This window comes from Balaenoptera physalus, assembly GCF_965194825.1.
Source record: "Balaenoptera physalus genome assembly, chromosome: 9".
NCBI lineage: Eukaryota > Metazoa > Chordata > Mammalia > Artiodactyla > Balaenopteridae > Balaenoptera > Balaenoptera physalus.
Window position 1 is genome coordinate 38,826,287 of NC_138888.1, and position 26,037 is coordinate 38,852,323.

At 34.8% G+C, this 26,037-nt stretch overlaps 1 protein-coding gene across 14 annotated transcripts in view; it reads left to right on the forward strand.

Moving 5' to 3' along the window:
• Positions 1-26,037, forward strand: part of TRDN (triadin) — a 376,317-nt gene that overhangs the window by 224,217 nt on the left and 126,063 nt on the right. For 12 of the 14 annotated variants that reach the window (XR_014267283.1, XM_082474630.1, XM_082474629.1 and 9 more), the window contains 4 exons: positions 7,882-7,935; positions 14,500-14,529; positions 23,547-23,576; positions 24,302-24,319. Coding sequence is in view for 12 of the 14 variants with exons in the window: in XM_082474630.1 (XP_082330756.1) it covers positions 7,882-7,935; positions 14,500-14,529; positions 23,547-23,576; positions 24,302-24,319 (132 nt within the window). In the remaining 2 variants the exon portion in view is untranslated. Of the gene's footprint in view, positions 1-7,881; positions 7,936-14,499; positions 14,530-23,546; positions 23,577-24,301; positions 24,330-26,037 lie in introns of all 14 variants that reach the window. The other 2 variants (XR_014267284.1, XM_082474623.1) reach the window with 2 other exon arrangements.

Genomic DNA, 26,037 nt, shown 5'->3' on the forward strand with positions numbered 1-26,037 from the left:
TTTTTAAATGCAAGTGCCTGACTTAAGCTTTGGTTTCAGAGTCATCCACTTCAAACCACTTCCTAGATGGCTGTCTCAGATAGGCATCTTGCCCCAGCCCCCCACCTTCCATAGTCCAGGCTTCTTTTTTTTTAGAGATTTTGGTTTATTTTGATAACTGACCACTTGGGCCGCTTGCTTTTTCTCTTCCCAGGCTTTAAATTCCCACTCTTACGTTTTTTATTCACCAACAGTGAGTCTGCAAAACCCTAGGCCCAACCCTTGACCCCAACAAAGGCAGAACTCCAGGCCTGCTAGCTCTCGCTTTCTCTCCGTCTCCCCTCAAGAACTTGCTTTGTGGCCTCCAGGTGTGCCATGTAATTTCCAGGACCTATAAGTAACCTTTTTTTTTTAATTGCTGAGGGTGTCTTGCAATCATAATAAGAATACAAGGCCCTGTCCATATACAACATAGGTTACTGATAGGCTGAGACCAGCACAAAACAATAGGCTTCCTACTATTTGCATCCCAATTCCAAAATCATGTTCAAAAATGTTGCCAGGGACTCTCTAGATATAAAAACAAACTCTCTTTGTGTTCAATCCTGAGGTTTATTTCTTCATTTTTTAAACATCCTCTTCCCTTGACCTTGCTGAAATTAACATCTGAATTTTTCTTATACATTTTTAACCAATATTTTTCTCAAGCCAACTTGAGGGCTTCTGTTTGTCCCTTGGAAAAACTGTTCCTTCTTGCTCTCATAATGTTAATTTAACCTCTATGTGGATGATGTGAGAATCTCCATATCTCTTCAAAGGCCATATTTTTTTTCCCAATGTCTACTTAATATTTTCACTTGAAGTTACACCATTGTCTCAAACGCAATACGTATTTCTGTTATAAACTTCAATTAAATTATGTTAAAACAAATTCTGTTTATCAGGTCCCGAACCTGTCGTATTTGAATAAACAGCCTTCTTTTTCCTCCTCTGTACATGTCAAACACATCTACAGAGGAGGAAAAAGAAAGCTGTTAAATGTCTAACTTATTTTTTTCTTTCCATTTCCATGAACACTTGCCTAGTCTTAGACATTATCATTTTACAACTAGAGTATTTCAGTGACAATTTACCTGGTTTCTATTCTACCAGAATAAGCCCTTTCTCCTGACAATCACGGAAAGTTTATCTCTTCGAAACAATGCTGTGTAACTCCCTTGCTCAAAAGTGTAATGGCTCTTAATGTTCTAAGAAAAAAGTACATCTCATTCACTGAGATTTCAAGGTTAATTTTTTTGACCATAATTTACTTTAAACAATTTTTAAATTTTCATTTTTACTTCTCATTAACACAAAGGAGACCCTTGCTCCCCAGCCAGATTGATCCATAATCCATGGGACTACTTAATCAGTCATTCACTTTGTAACTTTCTTTCCCTCACCCCTTTGCGGCTCTATACTCTCCTTCAAGCCTTACCTATTTCCTGCCTCCTTTAAAATTGCCAAAGTCCAAAACTCAGATGACTATACCCTTCATTTGGCATTTTTGCTGTAGTGTCCCTAACCAGACTGTGGGTGGAAATAGTCCTTACATTTAAGTATGGTGCCTGCCCCTAGTAAGCATGAATGCAAAAAATACTGAAGCAAGAATGAGTGATGGAACTCAGTAATTATTTGGAGAAGTATTTTCTCATTTAATAAAATTGAGTTGTTCAACCTTAAATTGTCTGTAAAACCCGAGGACAAAGTTTAGCTGAAAGTGTTTCTTTAAAAATATAACCCTGAATTCTTCCTTAGATTGCTTTGATTTAGGACTCTGTTAAGGATTCCTTCTTTTTGGAAATCATGCTAATTTTCCAGTGTAATAGATCTGCATTTTATAAACCCAGCCATTTTTTCAAGAAATGTAGATTCTCTTTGAAGCTGATTATAACATCTTCAGATTTTGACATGTGCAGTATTACAGAGAAAAAAAGACTCAGTGAGTCTGAACAGTTTTATGAGGATAATTGCTACCTATTTGGTTTAGAATTTCAGGCAGATAACAATGACTTTTTTAAACACATTTTCTCCTAATCATTATTCGTGTACCCATGCAAAAACATTGACTGGATGCCTTCTTAGTGCCAAGAATTGTGTGAGAGAATGAAAATAAACCATGCTTTGCTCTCAGTTTTTGCTTCCACTATCCTCTTTTTTTTTTTTTTTACATTTTTATATGGTTACTTTTATGATTAACAATTCTGTTTGTTTATAACATTCCCAAATTGGGTAATGAGATAAAAGGGGTATGTGTGTGTTTCTTATTGTCTAGAAAAGTGAAAAACAGAATGATAATATTCACAGACACTGTTTACTAATGTTAGACCAATAGGGGCTGGTGGTTTTTAAGGGCTGAATTAGATCATGATGCTCTATGATATCATTTAGTGAGGAAATCACTCCTTATAGTATGTATAAGTTGTGAGTTAAGTGACCTACCAACAGCATATCACTTAATTTTTAAGACTGAAATTTTACCTGAAAAATATGGCTGAACAGTCAGAAATTTTGTTTTTTTGACATGTATATACATAATATATATATATACATAATAAATATATATACATAATAAAATAGCTTGTTTTCTAAAATAAACTCTTGACTCTTTAAATTTCATTTTGTTTCACTTCACTTAAAGAGCCCAAATCGATCTTAGATAAGGAAATAAATCACTCATACTGGGAATGCAATAATTTTTCCAAATCATAACATTTATTTCAATAAAAAGTCAAGTTTCTACTTGAGTCCTAATTCTTCTAGGAAGCATATGTTTCTCCTAAGAGAATCAGTCCAGTTTGGTGGTTAAAATGCTTGCTTTTAAAACATGATCAAAGAAAAGGGGGTAATTATTTTATGGTAAGGGAGGACTACCAAGGTAAACCTCAATAATAAAAATAAATAATCAAGAAATTTTCCATCAAAACATGATATAGGTAATTTTTTCAAATTCTCGTATCTTTGTTCATAGTCACGGATTTTGGAAAGGTGTTACAGAAGTGGAAAGGGACCTGGAGTGATCATCTGGGGCTGCCTCTTTGCTTTAAGCAGATGCATTGAGGACCCCTCGAAAACAGATATCTATCTGGCAACCCCAGGAATGGGACCTCACATCTTCCCATGGTATCACATTCCATTGTTTTATTAGCTGTATGGCAGAAGGCTTTTTCTTAATCTAAATGGAATCAGCCTTCCCTTTAACATGCCAAATATTTTTTAAAGTGAAAGGCCAAATCATGTGTCTCATTCATACTTCTTTTTATTAAAAAAAAAAAAATTTCCTTCTTTTAATTGTTTAAATAAATCTATACCTTGATCTTCAACTCTAAATTCTGAATTGTTAAATGTTTAAGAAACCTGCCATTCTTAGACATTCAGAGAGCTAGATGATGCCATGAGGGGAAATGCCCGTTACTCTAATTGTAAATATTCTCACTGATGTTTTCCAGTTTCTTTTCTCCCTAAGCTTACTTCTCTTCAAATAATATAGGAAAAATGTGATTCCATGTGTAGAAACTGTAGGTAGATTTTGACTTATATTTAATTTAAAACCTCAAAATTATTTTTTTCAAATTAAGAAATATTTAGAATAGTTTTTATGGAAAACATAGTCTGTGCTCTTAAAGATTAAGAAAAAAATCAGGAGAATATTTTAGCAAACCTTGAAGAATCTTTTTTTTTTCTGAATTAAACTCTATAATGCTATGATACTAGGTTAAAGGCTATTTAGATTCTAAAGCAAATACAGTGTACAAAATACATTCCTCGATCAGAAGATTTTCTGGAAAAAAATAGTCTAGCTAAATTATGCTACCTATTGTAAGCAATGCTGCCAGCTTATTTAGATTCTTAACCTCTAGCAATAACAGATTATTTTGATAAATTATTCATATTTCTGCACTGTGCACCTTTTGCAATTTGCATATCTGGCAGCAAATAGGCTCTCCTTTCAGGCTTCAGTCCCCTTGGTCAGACAGGATGGCCGAAGGCTGCTTCATGATTAATTTCATCTCAGTGGGGTTATTATCATACTGAAATTAGCAATGCCCCTGAAATATGCTTTCCTGGAGCTACAGGCACAAGAGGCTTAGTTAGTTTAAGAGCTTTTAACCATATAGTAAATTTTAGCTTAATTGTTAACCTTTCTCTATTTGGGGAGTACCTACACCTAAAAATAATACTGGATTTTACAAGACTAGAAAACAATAATTTAGAGCTTGATTTACCAGCTCATTGGATAGCAGGATAATTTGTCATTAGTTTCTAGTATCTTATTTAAAAAGGATGTATACTTTGGAACGATCAAGGCGGTTTTTATATTGCTGGTTCAAAGTTTACTGCTGAATCAATAAATATTAATTTTTCTTCCGGTTTGTGTAAAAGTCATTCAGCTTTTCTATATTTAGTTTTCTCACCTAAGAACAGTCTAAATGCCTTGTACCATGGCAGAAGTAGCAAGAGATGGCTTTTAAAGAAACGTTTCTGGAAAATATTATAAATTCAGTGATTTGGGGTTGGGAAGAACTGGAAGATTGCTTAGAAAATATTTAAAATGTAAGTATGGTTCTCTACAATGCCATTATTGTTCATCTGCTGTCCGTTAGTCAAAGACCAATACTGGACTCACAGTGCAGCAATCTACTTGCTGTTAAAGTTATGTGAACCCTGCATTTGAAAACTCAATGGATTAACCATTCACATTAAAAGAAGGCAGAGTATAAACAGAGTCCTGTAGATGAAAAGTTCATGATATTAAACTAATATTTAAACCTATATGCAAAAATTGATTTCTTAACAAAATATTTGCAGACTCACAATATTTTTTCAGTTTGTTAAGTCAGACTGTTTCATGCCTAAGGAATCAGAAGACACTAAAACATTTGGCTAATCTGATTCATGACAATTTGTTTATATAAATACAACATGTTTCAGGAAGCTAAGAATACTAAGTATTCTGATAATTTCCTGCTAAAACATTCCTAGGAGACGTATACTGACACTTAAATCTAGGTCCATCCTGTCTCTGATTTTGAGCGCCAAAATATTATTTATGGATTTCAGAATTATTATAAACTTCAGTTGAATTTTCTTATTGTCCTGTGTTCTTATTTAAATCACTATTTTATTTCAAAAACATAACTATAAAAATTATCAAATAAAAAATTGAAAAAAGGAAAAATTATTTGATATAATAAAATTTTCATTTGGGCTGCGTGTAGTAGAGGCAGTGAGTAATACAGAGGAAATAAGACTGGCCATCACTTGATAATTTTTGAATGGGTGTTGAGAGCACCAATGAGATTGGAGCTTATTATACATTCGTTATTTTGTTATATATTTGAAAATTTTCCTAGTAAAAGGTTAGCTTCATTTGCAGTTGGCAGTAATCAAAAGGAGAGAGAAAATTATGTATACTGAAAACTTGTCTGTAAAGGTTTAATTTGTTTTCACTCTTGTGTAGTTTTTGTCTGGCCTTCTTAATGTACATTTATGGTCTCAGAGTTGCTTCCTTCTTAAAGCGTTGGTTTTGAAAATGGAAATACTGTATACTAGCAGATGTCAAATATGATCACCCCTTCATGTGTCCTCAATAGATTAGAGGCTGACAGAGGAACCGAATGATCAATGGGAGAAGTTATTAATAAGGCCCTAAGAAAAGCTCTCCATAATTCACAATTGGGTATACCAGGTGGTCCAATAGAATCTTAGGCATGGAGAACTCGTTTAGAATCAGTGGTCTAAGAAGACATTAAAAAAAAAAGAGAGAGAAAAGATAGGTGGAAATTTGACTATAAAAATGCTAAGGTACTTTACTGACAACTATTTTTAAAATCTTTTTTTTTCTTTTTTTTAAATCAGAACTACTCTACAGTTCCCTGATTTGTCGAGATCTTGAAGTAGTAAAACACCTAGGCAGTTTAGGGTACTTTTGATGATCTTTCCTATGTATTCTTGTATCCTTTCATCCACCTTTTCATTCACCAATTATTTATTAAGTACCCACTAAATGCTAGTTATAGGGTAGAGTAATACTTAGAAATATATTAGTTAGAATTCACTATCTGTATGTAAATCTTGATTAATTCTGATTTGAGACCAACTATTCTAGATGTGACAAAGGTAGCACTAACATGATAGTTGCATGTTCCTCCAGGAATAAAAGAAATTAATAATAAAAAGATCATAGGTGGAATGGACTCAATTTAATTTTGACAAAAGATATTTTGTCTTAAGAAATAAGTTTAGGAATAATATAAACCATATATGTGGATAAATAATATTTCTTTTATATAAAAACAGGATGAAAAATTACTATTTTTGTATCATGATTATAATACAAATGAATAATTATCTCACCAACAAGAGGTAAAGCATGAATTAGAAATTAAACCTCTGGTGTTTGGCCAATGAAACACTGATTCTTTGCTTATGATTCTTGACCAAGTTATTCTGATGCAATCTTGTTATTTTATAATTCTAACTAGGATTATAATATTAACCTGTAATCAACATTTGATGATAATTAAATGAAAGATTATAATATATATGTGTATCAACTACTACATTTACACCTAGCTTAGTACATACAAATAATAGGTCCTAAATAAATATGTGATAAATGAGCAAATAAATATTAATACCTAAAACAAATGACCAAATCTTCCTTCCCATGTTGTTAAATGATAATTCAATTATTGAAAACTTAGTAAAGACAATCATGAACAATTATTTAGTGAAATGTGAAATGATCCATTGTTTTTAAAATCTTTATTTCTCCTTTATTTTCATGCTAATGAATCAAATAATATATTTAAATGTCTATGGTATAAGTGAGGTTTTCTTGGTACCCCGTTTCTTTAAAGAGAACATTCTGAACAAAGAAAAAAAAAAAACAACCAACAAAACCCCCCTAAGACAAGAGGGAAGAAAGATTCAAAATGAAACTTGCTCATACTCTCCCAACACATATTGTTGCCCAGGGCCATGGTTATAGTTGATGGGCACCACAGCAGTGTAGGGAATGACATCTTAGGTCAAAAGCTTATCCTGGAATTTGGTTGTTCTGGGCTTTGTTCTCGTATTAGTTACTCAGTGACCTTCAGTGAGCCACTTTATTTATGTCTTAATGCTCCATGCATTTCAAAGGGCTAATCATACAGAAATAATATATGAAGAATTCTGAGATTTACAAATTCAGGTGCTAAGGGCTTCCTTGGTGGTGCAGTGGTTGAGAATCTGCCTGCCAATGCAGGGGACACGGGTTTGAGCCCTGGTCCAGGAAGATCCCACATGCCACAGAGCATGTAAGCCCATGCGCCACAACTACTGAGCCTGCACTCTAGAGCCTGCAAGCCACAACTACTGAGCCCACCTGCCACAACTACTGAAGCCTGCGCACCTAGAGCCCGTGCTCAGTAACAAGAGAAGCCACCTCAATGAGAAGCCCACACATCGCAATGAAGAGAGTAGCCCCAGGTCACCCCAAGTAGAGAAAGCCCACGTGCAGCAACAAAGACCCAATGCAGCCAAAAATAAATAAATAAGTAAATTTTAAAAATCAAATTCAGGTGCTAAACGAATGCAAAGTATTCCATGGTCAGTTAACAGTGAAGCAAAATAGTTTTGGGAAACTTTATTTTATGATTTTATTTGGTTCAGTTACTTTATTTCTGTCTCGGTAAGCCGAATTCTCAGCGGTTCTCCTAATAATTGTGTTCATTTCTTAACAAAAATTCTGAGTGCCAAGGGCAGTGTTTTTATGTTTGTGTTTTTATAATTTTTCCTTTTTTTGTTGTTATATATCCTTCTGAAATAGTACTTCATGGTAATTTATTTATGTCTCTTTTTTTTTTTTTCCATAAGATCCTGGCAAAGTCCCAGAAGCCAAACAAGGGACAATAAAAATTGCAGCACAAGGTAGGCAATAAAACACTTAAAAATTCTATTGCTTTTTTAAAAAAAACTTACAGTAGCACTTTATTGACAATAGCCGAAGCTGTTTATTGCAGAATAGCACCATCTGCTGGGTTATTATAGAACACATTTTGTTGTTGCATGAAGATGCACATTTCAAGAATTTATTTAGTAATTGGAGAAAGTGCAACTGAGAGTAATGCCACATTTGCAGAGGAGACACTGAATGACCCAAGAATTCATATCTTGACTCCAGGTTTGTCATTGAGCTTTTACTTGCACATCCAAAAATAAACCATGGTTTAATTGATACATAGAAGATAATATGATGGACACATAGAGATACCCAAATATATAAAATTTCCAGTGTTTTTAGTTATGCATTTTAATTTGTGTCATACTAGAAAATTCAGTCAGAATGTTATTAAATTAATACTACTTCATCTGTATATTGAGACTGCAAAAATCAGATATGACTACAAAGTAATCATCCTAGCTTTTATGAGCCATCTGAGAAAATTTGTTTTATCACTCACTAATATCTTTGGGACATCAAAAGTGGTTTTGTTTAAGAGAACTTTAGAAAATATATTGATTCTTTAAATCATCAGTTTGGGAAAAGTACTTCTTTAAAATAATTTTCCTGTAATGTTATTTTTTAACTATCACCTGAAATCACACCCTTTGAGAAAGCTACTCTAACTCCATTGTCCACTTTATAGAACACTCTTAGGAAAGAAAAAGTAAAATATTTACTGGAGAAAATCTTTATTTTTTCTCCTTTGCCACATTATACCGCATTGACCAATAAAGGAGATGCATTTAGGTGGTGGTACGTTTGTTTCTGTGCAGAAGGCCCTGTAGCAGACTTCTCAGCACATGACATGATTCCATCTGAAAATTTTCTGTTACATTTAATCCTGGACCCAACGATATACAGAATCATCCTAGTAAATATTGATAAAATGGGTTGACTAGCCATTTGACCCAATCATGTTGTTTATAAAGTATATGTGCTAGAATGGTGAAGAACTATGATACAAGGTTTTAGTTTTCATTTGATCATTGGGTTGCTCAACAAAACTGATTCTTCTTTAGAAGAGTTCTGATCAGGAATGTCATTAATATCATGGGAGGTAGAAAAGCAGGGCAAATATTATCATCACTTTTGTGTTTTCTATTCATGAAAACGCAGCTCAGAGCGGATTCCTTAAGTGAATTGACTACCTAGTTCAAGAATTATTGCAGTTAATGCATATATATTCTCATAAATAAGCACAATAGCCTGGCACAGTCTGTTTTTAACTGAGGCTTCTGAAGGTCATGGTAGGTGTGAAACTATGACTCGAGGCAGGCACTTAGTGTTACTTCAGCCTCCTATTAGAGGAGTTCAGGGGAGAAAATTGAAGAGGTATCTGGAAATCTGCTTCAGATTTGAGCTTGGGGCCATGGGCTCTTCACTTTTACATTCCAAGTACATTGGATTAGGCAGACTCAGAACTTAACGCTTTCAGAATAAAGCATTTATTGTTGAGTGAATAATCAGGTAGAGTTTCGAAGGCTTGTAAAACTATCCTTTTATGAGATTAGATGAAAGTGCTGATTGAGAACAGTGTACAAGGCAAGAGTTAGGGGCTATATATATATGTTCACTAAATTGTAATGACACATCAAAGCAGGGACACACCAAACAGGGATAAATGTCACTTGTGTTGTGCACATACTCAGTAGACCTTTTGTAGACAAGTTTTATAACACCACAGCTGCATAATTAAATTATGCATAGAAGTAATTAATATTTGCAAGTACTCCATGTGGAGACAGCTTAAACACAATGGCAATACTGCTATAGCAGAGACTGATAATTTTGATAGATACAGTGACAAAATTGACAGTGATGTTTATAGTGGGGTAAAAGTTAGAGTATATCTCATTTATTTATTTTTTTTACTTTTATAACAAAGGAACTATTTAAACCCTAGTTTTATATAAATTATGTATATATGTACATATTAATTATAATTAAGATATAGCATTCTTTTTTGGAAGTACTTAAAAAATTATTTTAACAAAGAGTTTGGAGGCACTGAGAAGACAATGACATAAATGTCTTTACACTACAGGAGATTACAATTTGGAGATATGAGAAATTTAAGTAACAACACAAATTGAATATCTTGTAGTGCTGAATTGAATTGTAGAGATAATAAATGCCAAAGAATTAAGACAAAGTGATTTTCAGTAAGAGGGATTCCTCATGGATGAGGGGTGACTTGAGTTTGTAGCATGACTAAAAAATAAACTGGAAGAAAAAAAAGCATTGCTAGTAAGTGGATGACTTAAGTAGATATAAAGAGTTAGCGATAATTATGAAAGGTTGTTGTCATTATCAAGACATGAGACAATAACCTTAGCTAGGATGGCGCAAATGACTTTAGAGAAATGCAAATAAGGTGAACATTTTGAAGACATAATATTTGATAAACTATACAGATGAAACAAGGAAAAAATAAAAATGGTACTGAGCTTTCGAGTGTTGGTGAATAGGATCATTGTAATTGTCATAGTGATAAGTCCCAGAGGAAGGAATGAGCTTAAGGGAAAAGAAGAGGATTCACTTTTGGGCAGGTTTATGTTGAGCAGACGGAATGTTATCCAGGCAATGATTTTTCTGTAGCCAGTTAGAACTTAGATGGGATATCAATCTAGTTAATAGATATTACACAATAAGTTGTGGTGCAGGAATGGAATATAGACCAAAATGGGGAAAGGAAGGAGAGAAATAAGGAATCTTTTTTTTTTTATATAAATTTATTTATTTTATTTATTTTTATTTTTGGCTGTGTTGGGTCTTCATTGCTGCGCGTGGGCTTCCTCCAGTTGCAGCGAGCGGGTGCCACTCTTCATTGTGGTGCGTGGGCCTCTCATTGCAGTGACCTCTCCCACTGCGGAGCACGGGCTCCAGGCGCCCAGGCTTCAGCAGTTGTGGCTCGCGGGCTCCAGAGCGCAGGCTCAGTAGTTGTGGCGCACGGGCTTAGCTGCTCCGCGGCATGTGGGATCCTCCCGGACCAGGTCTCGAACCCGTGTCCCCTGCACTGGCAGGCAGACTCCCAGGGAAGTCTGCGCCACCAGGGAAGCCCCAGGATCATCTTTTAATCAGTTAGGTGTAACAGCTAGGAAGACACCTGTTGAGAATGAAATGCCCGAGTGAGGACAGGAACCATAATGGAACTCGCCTTACAAGATGGGTCTACATCAAATATTTCCTAAATTCCCATCTCAAGATACTGCAGTTGATACTCTGGTGTGGTGCTGCCACTTACCTCTCATGATGTACCAGGGTATTGGATCTTACTCTGTGCATAAATCTAGGGATGTGCCTGTGGAGTCCTGTGGGTGGGTGGGTGTACATTTGGAAAGGGGGACAGTACACTGAGCCAGGAAAATGGTATCTCTATTTCCTTTCAACTACTGAGATAATTGTAGATTCACATGTTATCTTAGTTTGGGCTGCTATAACAGAATATCATGGGTGGCTTAAACAGTAAACTTATTTCTCAGTTAAAAAAAAGATGGGTCTATATGCATCTGTGTTAGTGTATTTCAGCGTATTTTTTTTCCTTTTGGTCTCAAAGCAAACATTAAAAGTATCCCATCTATTAGAGAAAAAAAAGAACAAAATAACTAAAATATTAGCCATTGCAGTCTCAAGATTGCTTTGGCTATTCGGGGTCTTTTGTGGTTCCATATAAATTTTAGGATTATTTGTTCTAGTTCTACGAAAAATGTCATGGGTATTTTGATAGGGTTTGCATCAAATCTGTATATTGCTTTGTGTAGTATGGACATTTTTACAATATTAAGTTTTCCAATTCAAGAACATGGGGCATCTTTCCATTTCTTTGTATCATTTTCATATTGCTTTATCAGTGTTTTATAGTTTTCAGAGTATAGGTCTTTCACCTCCTTGGTTAAGCTTATTCCTAGGTATTTTATTCTTTTTGATGCAATCTTAAACAGGATTGTTTTCTTGCTTTCTCTTTCTGATAGTTCATTATTAGTGCATAGAAAAGCAACAGATTTCTGTATATTATTCCTGTATCCTGCAACTTTACTAAACTGATTTATTAGTTCTAACAGTTTTTTGGTGGAGATTTCAGGGTTCATTACAGTCTCATTACGATGTGAAAAACAAGAGCTAAATAGTTAAGAATCACTCCCACTCAGTAAATCAGTCATCCAGCCATTGTAATCCAGTTAAATAGATTAGAGTCAGGTGAGCTGAATTGAGTGCCAGCAGTGGGACACATGAACAAAAGTTACAAAACCATTCTGGAAACAGTTGGACCCTGAAACCCTGGTTTTGATTAACTTCTGGGCGGGAATCCAGCTTGACAGATCACATGGCTTTCCAGATGACAGTGAGTAAAACCCACCAATCTTCAAGGGATACAGGGCAAGAAGTAAAGCCAGTGTCAGTTATGAAGGAATAAGTCAAACTCCTTGGTTCAGCTCTTTTCTCTGTTACTGTAAAGTTAAGGGCTGAAATTATTTAAGAATGTTAGAATGGGGAAGAGGAAAGTGTGTAATACCCACATACCTGCACACCCACGTGCACATGTGCACATCGTTCTTCTTGGATTATTTAGGAGTCAAAAAAATTCAAAGTAGCTGCAAAAGGTTTTGCCACTTCTTTGAGAAATTTGTTTCAGAGCTTTTCTTCTCTGTGGAATTCATAAGAGATGATGGTTCTTCAAAGTGTGTTCATGTTCTCAGTCTTCTTTCTGGCATTGGTTGCGCCTCAGAAAGAGTGGGTTTATTGCTCAACTGATGAAGTTAGGGATCAGGGCCACTCCCTTGCCAGAGACCCTCCCAGGACCCTGGGAAGGACCACAGCAATTTTTAATTTGTGATTTTGTGTCATTTTATTTTGTTTTTCTTGAAAGAGCCCTCTACCTTCACCCTTTGACCCAACTTGAGAGAGGTTATGATTTAAATTATGGGAGATATCTGGAGATAATCTCCCATAGAAAAACAAAGTAAATTCCTCTTTTGCAACATCTGAAAGGACAACACCATTTCAATTCTTGTCCTTATTCTACAAGCTCCAGGTAAAATTCAAGTGAATTCCAGAATCAAATGTATACATGGTGGGTGATTTTGAAAATTATGGTGCTTCTTGAAGGAAATTCTTATTTGTAAAGCAAAGAACTAACTACAAATAAGTCTATTGAGTCAAACTCAAAGGGTTTGCTGAAATAATGCCTGGTGGCTTTGAAATCTGTCCGAGATTGTCCATATCCTTTAATTCATTTTAGTTATCTTTATTACTCTCCTCACTATATCATTGGAATAGGCAAATTTCTTAACTTAAAAACATTATAGATATAAATCCTCTCTACATTTTGTATGCTATTAATTAAAACTCCATTAAAAAGAAACAAATGTGACAAAGTAGAATTAATTTGCTTGTAAATTTACTTTTTTACTCTGAAAGTAATGGTATATTAATAACATTTAGAAAACAGATTTTAAAAGGCCTGTAATACATTAAAATAATAAATTTAAATATATTCCCTTTCAGTCTTTTGTTCCTGATTTTTATACCCAATTCTGCTTCTTGCTCACTATGTGAACATGTGTAAATCATTTGATGTCTCTAAGGCTTAGTTTCTTGCTCTGGGCTGCCTTTCTTAAAAGGTTGTTATGAAGACCAAAGAGAGGATGTACATGAAAGTGTTTTGGCAATTGTAGAACAGAATATAGATCCAATGTAGTCCTGGATGTTAGTTGAAAGTGGTCCCCCAAATTCACAGGAGGAATTACCTTAAGGGATGTACATGACCTCTGATTCAGTTAATGTGGCGTAAGACATCATAGGTTTGCTTGGAACAATTCCAAGATGACTGAGCCTCCCGCAAATGCTCCCTTCCAGTAACACACATAAACTACAACTTGGATCCTAGTTTAGACTCATGATCTAGGATTAGATGAATTCCACCACAGAGGAAGTCAGAATTCAAAGGTAATTAAAGTGTGCCGTGCCTTTTCTCTATGTAAATGATGATATGCATTTGCTAAAAGGAGGGTGGGATTTTCATTAACTTTCTGAAATGATACGTTTTATACACTGTTATTGTAACTATGTAAAATAAACTGGTATATAATTCTTCGGTAACTAGGCACAGATAATTTATGGACTCCATTTATTTTCTGTGTAGATCTATTCCTTTTATTTTAGAAGTGATTGTGGTTTGGTCAGATATAACAATTTCAAACCTAAAATGGAATTATGCTAAACACATACTTATTATTTTAGCTCCTTGTCTGTGTAACAATATATTTTTATTCTCCTTTTTTGGTTTTATGTTTATATCTGAATTAAAAGAAAAACTTTATATGAAATAATATTTTCAATTTATTCTCTTATTTCAGATTTGGATGAATTAATTTGTGCATTGATAACCACTAAGTTTATGAATATATGCAGTGCATCCTCATATTCTCAGTTTTCTGAGGAATGGTTATTTAATATGTTTTAACACTATTTTCTTTCCCTTATTTCAGCAGCAACTAATAAAGATGAAAAGAAGGAAGGTATGTTTTATGCAAAGTTCCACTATGCTTTTTGTGTGAACAATTTACCAATAATCAGAGTTGAATTTTGACTGCCAGCTTGTCTGTGTTTACTTTGGTTCTATTATGTGCATACATTTTGTGTGAATGTGTTTTTTCTAGAACATCACTTCACACGAAAGGGTGAACTACTTTTTTAAAAAGTAATTTTAATCTGATCTTTCTCAATATACAGGGGGTAAAACACAACCTCTCAAAATCCCGGGCCTCCTATTTCATTAGCAATTTTATCAAATTTCAAAAATACGTAAAATACAGACCCATTTTCTCATATTGACTACTTGTATCTCTGACACTGACAAGCAACTGATGTTATTTTGTTCATTATGTTGAAAATAAGTCATAGTCCATCACTTGCACTCCACCTCCTTTTGTCAGGATGTCTTGATATGGAGTCATTTATTCCCTGCTGTCAAAAAGAGACTGCACCTGATGGACTTATACAGGCAAGACAGATTTTATTCAAGACTATTGCGATAGGGGTCAAGTCTGTTTACAAGAGGAGAAATTGAACTCAACTGCACTGAAACAAAAATGAGAGTTTTAAAGTTCTGGTGTGAGCTCGTAGAAAAGCACTGGAGGATGTTGGTGGGTTTGGGGTGGGAGCTGGTCAATGTGATGAGGCCATCTGGGTTTTTTAATTTCCTATGAAATTAGGCTCCTACCCTTCCACAGAGACTGGGATATAGGACTGCTATCTCCTTTGATGATTATGTTTCAAAGTGATGTCTTGCAGATCTTGAGAAAGATATTTCTGGTTGTAGAAGATTTATGTTTCAAAGGGACAGAGAAAGAATTTACAACTGCCAGTTTTCTAAAGTAAATGCTCTGCTAAAAGGGTGATCAGGGGCCTATAGTCAAGAAGAAAACTGTCTAAACTTTATTCAAGTTGATGGGAATGTTAAGGCCTTCTAAGTCACTGTGAATCTATTTAGAGATGTTTCTAATGCACAGCTTGACTACTCTTAGATAGGGTCTCTAGCTATCACTAGTGTTTATTAATCTAGGCTTATTTTCTCAGTAAAAATAGCATGTAGATACAAGCAATCACTTATGACTTTGAAAATGACAATTATATTCTAATTAGTGTTCATATGATCTGAGTAAAAATAAGAAAACAAGTGTTATATTTTATATTTAGTATCATCAGAATTTTACATAGTCGTGATAGCTTGGGAGTCACATTCTGTTTCTGTTAAACAAGAATCTAAGAGTCAATAGATCTGAGAAGGAGAAAATATTTTAGTTGGTTATTACTTACCTAGGAGAAAAAAAACAGTATCATAAAAGTCAACTAATACATATCACTGTATTTATTATAAAGGCATAGAAATCAGTATTAATTCCCCATATACACATAGCAAATATTTCAGTGCATTTTGGAAATTATATTATTTATATGATCAACATTGTGGTGTGTATACAGAGACCTTACAAGAAAAAAGAGTAAGTTCCTGACACAGCTTTTGACAGATAGTAAGTGCTCAAAGATGTTTATCTTCCCTCCATCCTTCCTTCTTCTGAATAAAGAACAATTTACCGTTTGATTTAGGTAAAGGAGTAATATGAACAGTTATTTGTCCACTCATTGGCATTCAAACCAAAGTATTAGAAGACTTTTGGGTATATGAAACAGTAGTCAAATTACAATTCACAGCTATAAGCTTTATATGTATTTTTTTTCCCTCATTGCTATGCTTGGTTCTGTTTTTCCTGAATTATGTGGCTTTTTTCACTTTTCTGCAAAATTGTCCATATGCGATGGACAATTTTTGGAAGAGCCTGGGGAGCCCAAGCAGAGCTTTGCCCTTGGAGATTCAAGTAATCCAGTGTCCATCACCAGCTGTGAAATATATAAAACATATACTCCTGACTATTTCTTAATATTACCATCACTATCATCATCATTATTATTAAATTGTCATTTCCAAAGGGTTTCATAGATTATCTCTCATCTCTTGTTTGGAAAACTTTTTAAATTGGTAAGATGATGATATTTAAGATAAAAACTATTCAGCGTAATTTTCATTGCTCTCAATGTATAGTAGGAGAATAGGCTTAATGGCCAGCTGTTCTAGGCAGTGGCTTGATTTTACATTTCACGAGTTCCTATTTCCCTCTCTGTATCTTCTTTTAAGCAAAGCAGAGGAGGTATATGGACTTAAGCTTCTTGGTTCTTGTTTCTTATTTTCGATGATCTCAATAAAGATTATAGAAATCTTTTCCGTAGAGGCAGGAAGCACATTTTTCCTCAAATGAGGCAAGTTTAATACAAATCATCAGGTGGCATACAATTTGGATTTTCAGTATTTTATTTTACACAAAGTTTATTCACGTTCAACCTTTTTGGATATAGTCAAAGATACTAATGGTTGACAACTTTCCTGAAGAAAAAGAGAATAAGGGGGGTTTCAGGGATTTAATTAGAATGCTCTTGAGAAGTTTTTGTGGTGAATTTTAAAACACAGAAATAAAAGTGCATATGAACTTTTTTATGATAAGCAGGCATCAGGCCACAAAGAGCTTCTTGCATTAGTGGATTTGCTGTTCATATTAAGATCTTATTACAGCATGTCTCATCAAATCTCTTTCACAAAACTTAGCAAGAGAGACCCTTGGCTCCATTGAGCTTTGCCCATCAAGTTTACTGTTGTTAGCAGTTTTGGTGTCAGAGCAAGCATATCTTAGCCTAAGTAGAATAACGTTTCTGAATAAATGTTCAGCTGAGGTCCTTCTGTGATGAGACTTTTTTCTACTGAAGTTGCCACTCTTTCTCCCTCGGCAGACACTTTCCTTGTGATTTATTAACACGTTCTTACTGTCCATCAGGTTCTCAAAGTCAAAGTCTTAATCAAATTATAGTTTTCTTTATAAACATACGCTTATTCCTTTATTTCTTCTTATAGAGTCGTCCCATTCTCTTTGCAGACACCAGGACTCAAATTGTAGTGTAAACTTTGACTCCTGTTTTTCCTTTGCCACTAAAATTTAGTCCTCCGGAATTTTTAATTTGACTAAACTCTCTTGTCTAATCCATCCTAAAGTCATTAGAAAAGCTAATCTTCACTCACAGCCTACATTCCTTCAGTTGCGACCTCACATCCTTGTTTGTGACCTCATGTTGGTCTTACTAACCTCTTGCATGAACCAGGGAAACGATCTTGAAAATCAGAGGTTCTCAAGATGTGGTCAAGGACTACTGGAAGTACCTGAGACCTTTTCAGTGGTTCTGCAAGATCAAAAATATATTTATAAAAATATGGGTTTATCATTTCCTTCTCACTCTCATTCTCTCATGAGTGTGCACTAGGGTTTTCCAGAAGCTACATAATGTGTGATATTGCAACAGAATGAATGCTTAAGGAGATATGCGAATCCAACTATCTTTGCCAGACATTAAGGAGATTCACAGAAGTGTAAAACAAAGTTCTTCATCTCATCATTTTTTTGGTATTGGAAAATGTATTTGTCATAAAAAGTATATTTATGGTGACAGGTAACAGGTTTTAAATTTTTTTAATGAATAAATATATATTTATATATTTTAAAATATTATTAACTGTATTTTTTAAAATTATAAATGTCGTAGATACAGCCTACATAAATAAAAGCTGTTTGGGGTCCTTTACAATTGTTAAGATTTTTAAAGGAGTCCTGAGATAAAAAAATTTGAGTATCTCTGACCTAAATAATCATTCTGCCTGTAATGTTTTCCTTACATATTTTCTTCCAAAATACTGAACTGACTTCATGAAACACTTTATGTCGTTACCTATTTAAAATAGTCAGTGGCACCACACTGACCACAGAACATAGTCTACAAGCCTTAACCTGTAATTTAAGTCCCCACAGAATGTTTCCTGACCTCCTGTCAAGCACATATCAAGGCAAAGTCAAAGTCAAGGCCTGACAAATTCCACCAGTAAAAATACAATGATCTCTTTTGAGATTGAGACAATTTATTACTTTCATGGCCAGCAAAAGCAAGGGTATCTAAAGGTGCCAGCTCTTCATTGTCCTTGTCCCACACACCAAAAATTCAACACACCAGATAATTCAACACAAGTTAGGGACACCTTTTTGCTGAGGACTCAAATCTGGACTACAGCCAGTGGTCTGCAGGTCTGTTCTCAAAGGGTTCTCGGCAGGGGGACCCAGGAGGGAGGTGATGAGAAGTTGTCTCATGACAACCTCCAGGAGAGACAGAGAGGCATGTGGAAGATGACCTCATAGGAAGTCCTCATAAGCCTCCCATCCCCTTACGTTCTTGAAGGATCACAAGACATCCTGCCAGACTCAGAATTAGCTGTGGTTCAGATCTTTGCCTGAATGGCATATATGGCTAGTGCAAAGCCACCAGGGCACCGTGGTGGAACCTGTACCCTACTCTCCCACCCAGTTTCTTCCTTTATATATTATGTATTTCATCCATACTGTCACTTTCAATTTTACATATACAATGTGCTGTCTAGCCATTGTCCCTGCTATTATCATAATAGATCTTACCCTTTCCTTTTCCTTCTATGAATACTCAGTGTTCTTAGGGCTCAAGATAAATTCTCTTCCCTCTAGGACCAGGGTCCCTGACCCCCCGGGGAACTGGGCCGCACAGCAGGAGGTGAGTGGCGGGCGAGCGAGTGAAGCTTCATTGGCCGCTCCCCACCACTCCCCATTACTTGCATTACCGCCTGAACCATCCCCCACCCACCTCGTCTGTGGAAAAATTGTCTTCCACGAAACCCGTCCCTGGTGCCAAAAAGGTTGGGGACCACTGTTCTAGGATGTCTGTCTGACCCTCCCAATTAAATATTTTTTCTCTTTCATTTATAATCTCCCTTCAGAGTTTTTGTGTACTTCCTTAGTATTGTTTATTTCATGCCCCTTGTACTTCATATTACTTGCACCATTTTCCTTCTATTCTACTTGACTTTAACACTTTTGACTAAAGGGACCATGTCTAATTCACTTTTATCCCCTACAGGAACTAACACATTTCCTTAGTTTGTACATTGCTCAACAAATATTTATTCTGTGAATGAATCAGTAATATCTAGGACTCTTAAGATAAATATTATAGCCACAAGAAGTAAGAGTAGGCGCTAAAATTTTCATATCCCAGGCAAGAAAGGATTTTTTTTTCAAATTGGGAGTTGTATTATAGTGAGCTTTTTAGGTCTGGGAATTTATAGTCAATTACTAACAATTTTATCTTAAGGGTATATGATCATTAGCTGCTACTTGAGTTGCACTAGCAGATCTAGGTAGATCTCATTCAGCTAACCTCAGCTTCGTTGATGAAATCCTAGGGGTTGGAAAGCCTGTGGGTGTTTTTTTTTTATAAATTTATTTATTTTATTTATTTATATTCGGCTGCATTGGGTCTTCGTTCCTGCACCGGGGCTTTCTCTAGTTGCGGTGAGCGGGGCCTACTCTTCATTGCCGTGCATGGGTTTCTCATTGTGGTGGCTTCTCTTGTTGCAGAGCACGGGCTCTAGGCACGTGGGCTTCAGTAGTTGTGGCACGTGGGCTCAGTAGTTGTGGCTTGCGGGCTCTAGAGCTCAGGCTCAGTAATTGTGGCGTTTGGGCTTAGTTGCTCTGTGGCATGTGGGATCTTCCCAGACCAGGGATTGAACGCATGTCCCCTGCATTGGCAGGTGGATTCTTAACCACTGCACCACCAGGGAAGTCCTCAAGCCTGTGGGTTTTTCAACACAGGTTATCTTCTGAAGAATACAGCTCCATTGAGAACTAGCCAGATGAGATTTATTATTTACTGTAACTAGGGCAAGACCAAGTAGAGTTGAATGCATGTGAGAATTAGTCCTAAATTCTAGGGCTTCATCATTGAGATCTGAAGAGGAATCATGCTGAAAAACAATGCAAAGTTTCTGTTATTGTAATTGAATAAGGATGCCAATTGGCAAGTGACACACACACACACACACACATGGCATACTTCATTACCTGATTTATTAGACTATCAGAGAGTTAATTTTTCCCTTCAATATGAATTGGTATTTCATTTTCCTCTGGCATCATTCATGAACATAATAGACCATACCTGATACATCGCTAAAGTTGAGTAAGTGATGGATTGAACAGACTGCAAACACATCACTGCTTTTCAATCAGCTGCTGTGGGTCTCGATGTTCTTAATAGAAGACTGTTGTTCAGATTATTGGGCAGATGGCCTTTAGGGAGGTATATTCACCAAGTAAGCCTTTATAATATTTTTAAGCCATTTCAGCAGAGTGCTGAGAGGGAATAATGAAGTTTAATAGCATGAGTATTAGGTGCTGGGACTAATAGCTCTTTAGGGTCAGTATGTGATCTTTCAATTTTAAGCATTATATTTTTTGGTTGCTCAGGTATTTACTTGTATAAGTCTGCTGCTCTGTTGACTCCTAACCAAAAGACATGAAATTATGATGACATTTTAAGTACAGTTCACTACAGCTCCCAGTTCTTACAGCAAATATATTGAACTTTAAAGACCTGCTTGATTAGATCATGACTTATTTTTTTACATTTCTACTTTATGAAATACTTTTCTTTATCTCAGTAAGTGATGTACTTTACCTGACCCTGGACTTCATGTTATTTTTATTCTTTTATTACAGAACAATGGATATCTAATATAATATTTATCAATTCTTATTACCAGGGAAAAGAAAAACAGATTAAAAACAACAGGCATTCCAGACTTACATATATTGTATTAAGCTTTTCGCCCCTACCCCATGCCAGCATCTAGTTGAAAATAGGGGGGCTGGAAATAATCTTGTCCTAATATGCCACATTTTAGCCTCTGTTCAAACATTCTTCCCAAGCGTTACCTTCAATTGTATTTCAACTGTAGGTGCCCACCGTAATATTTCTGTGTTTTGCATATTGGCTGTACTCTGGGCTCAAAAGATTGCTCAACGAGGATCACAGAACCTCTTGGACAGGCAGAAATCCTATCCCAGTATACTGGAGCCAAACTAATTGATAAGTCGTGCTAGCCATTGAACTATCCACTTCATACTTTCATCTGTTGTGGTATGAGAATCTGTGTCTCCAAAAGAGTGGCCACTGCATATTATTAATAAATAGCTAGACGTATGAGTAAGATGATAGATGACATTTATCACATTCTTATATGGAATTGTTTTATATAATATTTTTCTAATATTTGAATTAACTGCTTACCTAATTAGGATAATTACTCATCAAGGAAACGAATGAGAAATTGCTTGCAAAGCACATTTGTTTTAGATCATGAATTTGGTCCACTTCATTATAGTTCCTGATGAGAAAATGAATAGCAAGAAAACGATTGGGTTTTTGGGGTGAGGTGGCAGGTATTAAAGAAAAATTTAGTCAAAAATTCTTTTTACTAAGCCATGCTGGACACAATAGTGTTTAATAAATGTTTACTCAATAAATAAGTGTTTTGTTTCAAGGATATATTATTTTAAAAAATAAAGTTTGTTTTTCTCTTAAACGTGAAACATAACCCAATTACAGAAAAAATAGAAATTCAGAAAGAAGACGTTGCAAAACATCATTTTAATGACCATGTTTTTCTATTATGTGGATATACTATGAATCCCATGAACAGTTCCCCTACTGTACGAAGGGTACTGGTTAATATTCCCCGTATTTAGCGGTATAAAACAATGTCACAAACAAAGCATCTTCCTATAAGATTTTCTTATGACAATTTTGCATGTTTCTCCTTGGAAATGTAGAAGTTGAACTACTGTGTCAAAAAGTATGCTCATTTTAATGACTTTCTAGATTTTTTTTCCCAAGTTGCTCTCCTAAAATGTGTTTTCAGCTTCTACTTCTGTGGAAGTAGGTTATTACTTTCACCACACTATTACTGTTACTGATTATCATTTTCTCATAAAACAATTCAGTTGACAATCTAACTGCCTTTTGTGAACAGTCTCCTACTCACTGTCATCTTCAAACATTTTAGGTCCATTACTTCATTGTGGAACTATAATCATGATCCATCTACATCACTGTAAGGCACACAGATTCATTAACTTCCAAATTGTTAGTGAATATCTATTGCTCTAGGTTCTAAGCCATATAATTGTCAGCCAGAGAACAGTCTTTTGCAAGTATAAATTCATAGTTCATTATTTTGGTTCTAATTTCAGTAATATTCAGATAATTTCAAAACTAAGTTACAGAAGAGGTAAAAGAAAGAAAACAGAATATACAGAATGAAATATTCTAAGCAAAAATTTAAGATGCCTCCATTCTAAAATAAGCAAGTTAAAAAAAACACTTGTTTTTAATTTCAAGTGATAGGAACAGACAGTTTCATGGTATAAAAATACTGGAAATCATACATTTCTCAGATATAGGCTGAACACCCAAAAGACTAAAAATTGAATAGATGGCTTTTGACCACTGAATGCGTGTTACTACATAGCAGTTACTAAATAAATGATATGTTCGTCAGTAACCCATGAGCCATCATCACCTGTTTCTTTTTCATTACAATACGAATAAGTTAATGTTTGTATTGGGAATGCATCAATTTTTTCAAGGAGAGTACAATGCATTTCACCAGGATTGCTATAGATCGAACAAATGAATAAATTGCCAACTAAATTCATGGATTCCAACCCATCTCTATAGAAACAGACAGTATATCTGCCCAGTTTGACTTTTTATTAAAAGGTCATTAGCTGCTATAGACACAATGTAATTTCTATGCAAATTAGATATGGATATTTTCCTTTGTATTTTTTCTATATTTTATACATCAAAAGTTTCTCACTTCTTGCCTTAATCTAATACTCTTCCTCTCAAAAACAGAATAATTTCGCTTTAAGCCCCATATTCTAGAAATACAACATGCAGTCAATCCATTTCATTGAAAATGATTTCAGAGTGTATGGACATTTTGTTGTGAGCTTATCAGTTGTTGATTTTTCTTATCTGCTTTGTCAGTAATTTATATTTGTATTTTCAGATTCCAAGAAAACAAGAACAACTGCAGAAGGTATTGGGAATATTTCCTTTTTCTGTCTTATATTTAATGAACCCCCAAGCAGCATTCCTTTTTAAAGGAGTCACACAAAAGAAAAAACTAAATATGGGATAAAAAAGAGAGAGAGAAATATTGAGAAAAAAAGAAAAAGAGAGAGAGTCAAATCTTTCCTGACAATAATGCTATGAGAAATATTTGGCAGTAATAAAAATAAATATTGCCTATGTTTACCTTTCACAGTAATTATTTTCAAAGAAATGTTTGCTGGACAAGAAATTGAACGATGTTCAGTAACAAGCATTTACTTTGCTAGAAAGCATAAATTTAATTAATCTTGGATATACCAGCATCGATGGAACTGAGTAGTTCCTTTAAGTCTTGAATAAAATCATAAATCATGTGGCAAGTATACCTGTGTCTTTTGTATTTGTTCCTAAGGGTTTATGTGTACAGGGTGTTTATGTGTTCACACACATTTAAGAAGACTACAAGATATAAATCATTTTAAATAGTTAAACAGTATAATCCTAGGTTCATTGTCAAATAATGCTTTACAATTAACTTATGGAAACACCTATGATAATCAGCAATACCTCCGAGCAACACTGAGAAATTTAAGGGGAGAGAATGGGGGGAGGCGTTGGAAACATTACAGTCTAATCAATGTGTTGAGGGAGTATACTTTATCTTTGAAAGTTTCATGAGCAATGGCTTTCTGTTTATATTTCTTTCAACAGAACTACCCAAGGGAAAAAGTAAGGAAAGGCATGCAAATTATATATTTTTTCTATTTACTGCTACTATTGGCCTGCTGAAATACTTAGACTTGCGGTTTTGAATCTCCCTTTTCTATGCTTTATGCATGTGAACTCAATTTTTTTTTTGTCAGAATGAAAGAATATACAACCTGGGGAGGGGGTGGTCAGAGTGGACTGAAAAGCATGGCACTCTTTCTTAGAGTCCTTTTTCAAATTCATGCAATCGTCTAATAACATTATCCACAGTCTTAACCAAAAAATATAACTTCATTCCATTAACCAAAACTGTATTATGTTAGTGGAAATTTAGTCTCTGTAATCTGGTTAGTTCTGTAGCTAGAATATAGAACAGAAGTTCTTTTTCAGGTTAGTTTTACAATCTCTTTTCTGTTTTCTTTGTTCTTGAAATCCATAAATATTTTGGCATGTTCACATGATATATGACATTTTGTCCATAACAATGTCCTTTTTCCCTACAAGCACTATGAGCTCTGTGAAACTGCATTGTTTGGAATGCATAACTTAGGCAGCACCCACTGTTGCTATAACACATTATTAAAGCTTGCTTGCTAACAGTTCAGTAAAGCTTGATGCTTTGAGGTTGCGTCTTTTGCAAATGTATACTCTTCTCTGAAGAAAAACAAACAGAAACAAAAAATATCAACTTAACCTTATTCAATTAGCCATTAATAATCATTCCATTTCCAGGTATGCAGAGCTTTAAAAAATCCTAGTGAAATTAAAAACATGTTTTAAAATATATACCAATTTTAAAAAAAGATTTACATGCATTTTGGTCCTGCAAAGGTCAGGACATTGAGACCTTTCATGTCATAAAAGTGCTCTAAAATGTCCTATGGAGAGAAGCATGAAGTTACACTACAACTCAGCCAAGGGGAACAATCTATCTATAGAGAAGTATGTGATATTTCAATCCCAGATTTATGTGTGTGCACAGCTGCTGATGGGCACTGGCACACTGATACAGAAACCACTCTATAAACCATTGCACCAGCAGGGAAATGGAGGACAACTGGAGATTTGAAAAATGGTATTAAATAATATATAGGTAACCTTAAGGCCCTTGCTTTATTACAGTCTATATGATTTAAAATTTCCCACAGATACACTGCAGCTCCTTGACAATCTTCAGAGTATTGATATATTTAATAAATAAACATGCCTTCCCAGGCATTCATTTAACATTCCAACTGCTTTCCTCCTTGGGAAGTTCTGTGGATTGACTTTGGCAGTAATAAGGACAAGAAAAAGAATTTTCCTCTAAACAACTACTAATTCTTTTCAAATTAACTTATTTGCTCTAGTTTATCATCTGGACCTGCTTTTGTTGTTATTGTCGCATCTTTGAATTTGCTGGATTCAGTTGTTGTTGTTTTTACTTTAAGATTGCTTTATTCAATTATACATCTCCAACCCTATATTCTTATTTTGCTTTTGCTTTTCTAGTTACCACAACTTAAAAGTTGGTTGTGTTTTTGTTTTTTTTGCAGTCTAAAACAAATCATGGTAGGGAAAACAGGGAGAAGAGTACATGGGACCTTCCTGTATGTATTTTTGCTAACTCTAGTGAGCTATGATTTTTTCCAAATAAAAAATAAAAATAAAAAAATCAATTATAAGTATGATTTGGCAGTCCCTGTAGATATAAGCATGAATTAATTTGTATTTATTTATTTATTTATTTTTGGCTGTGT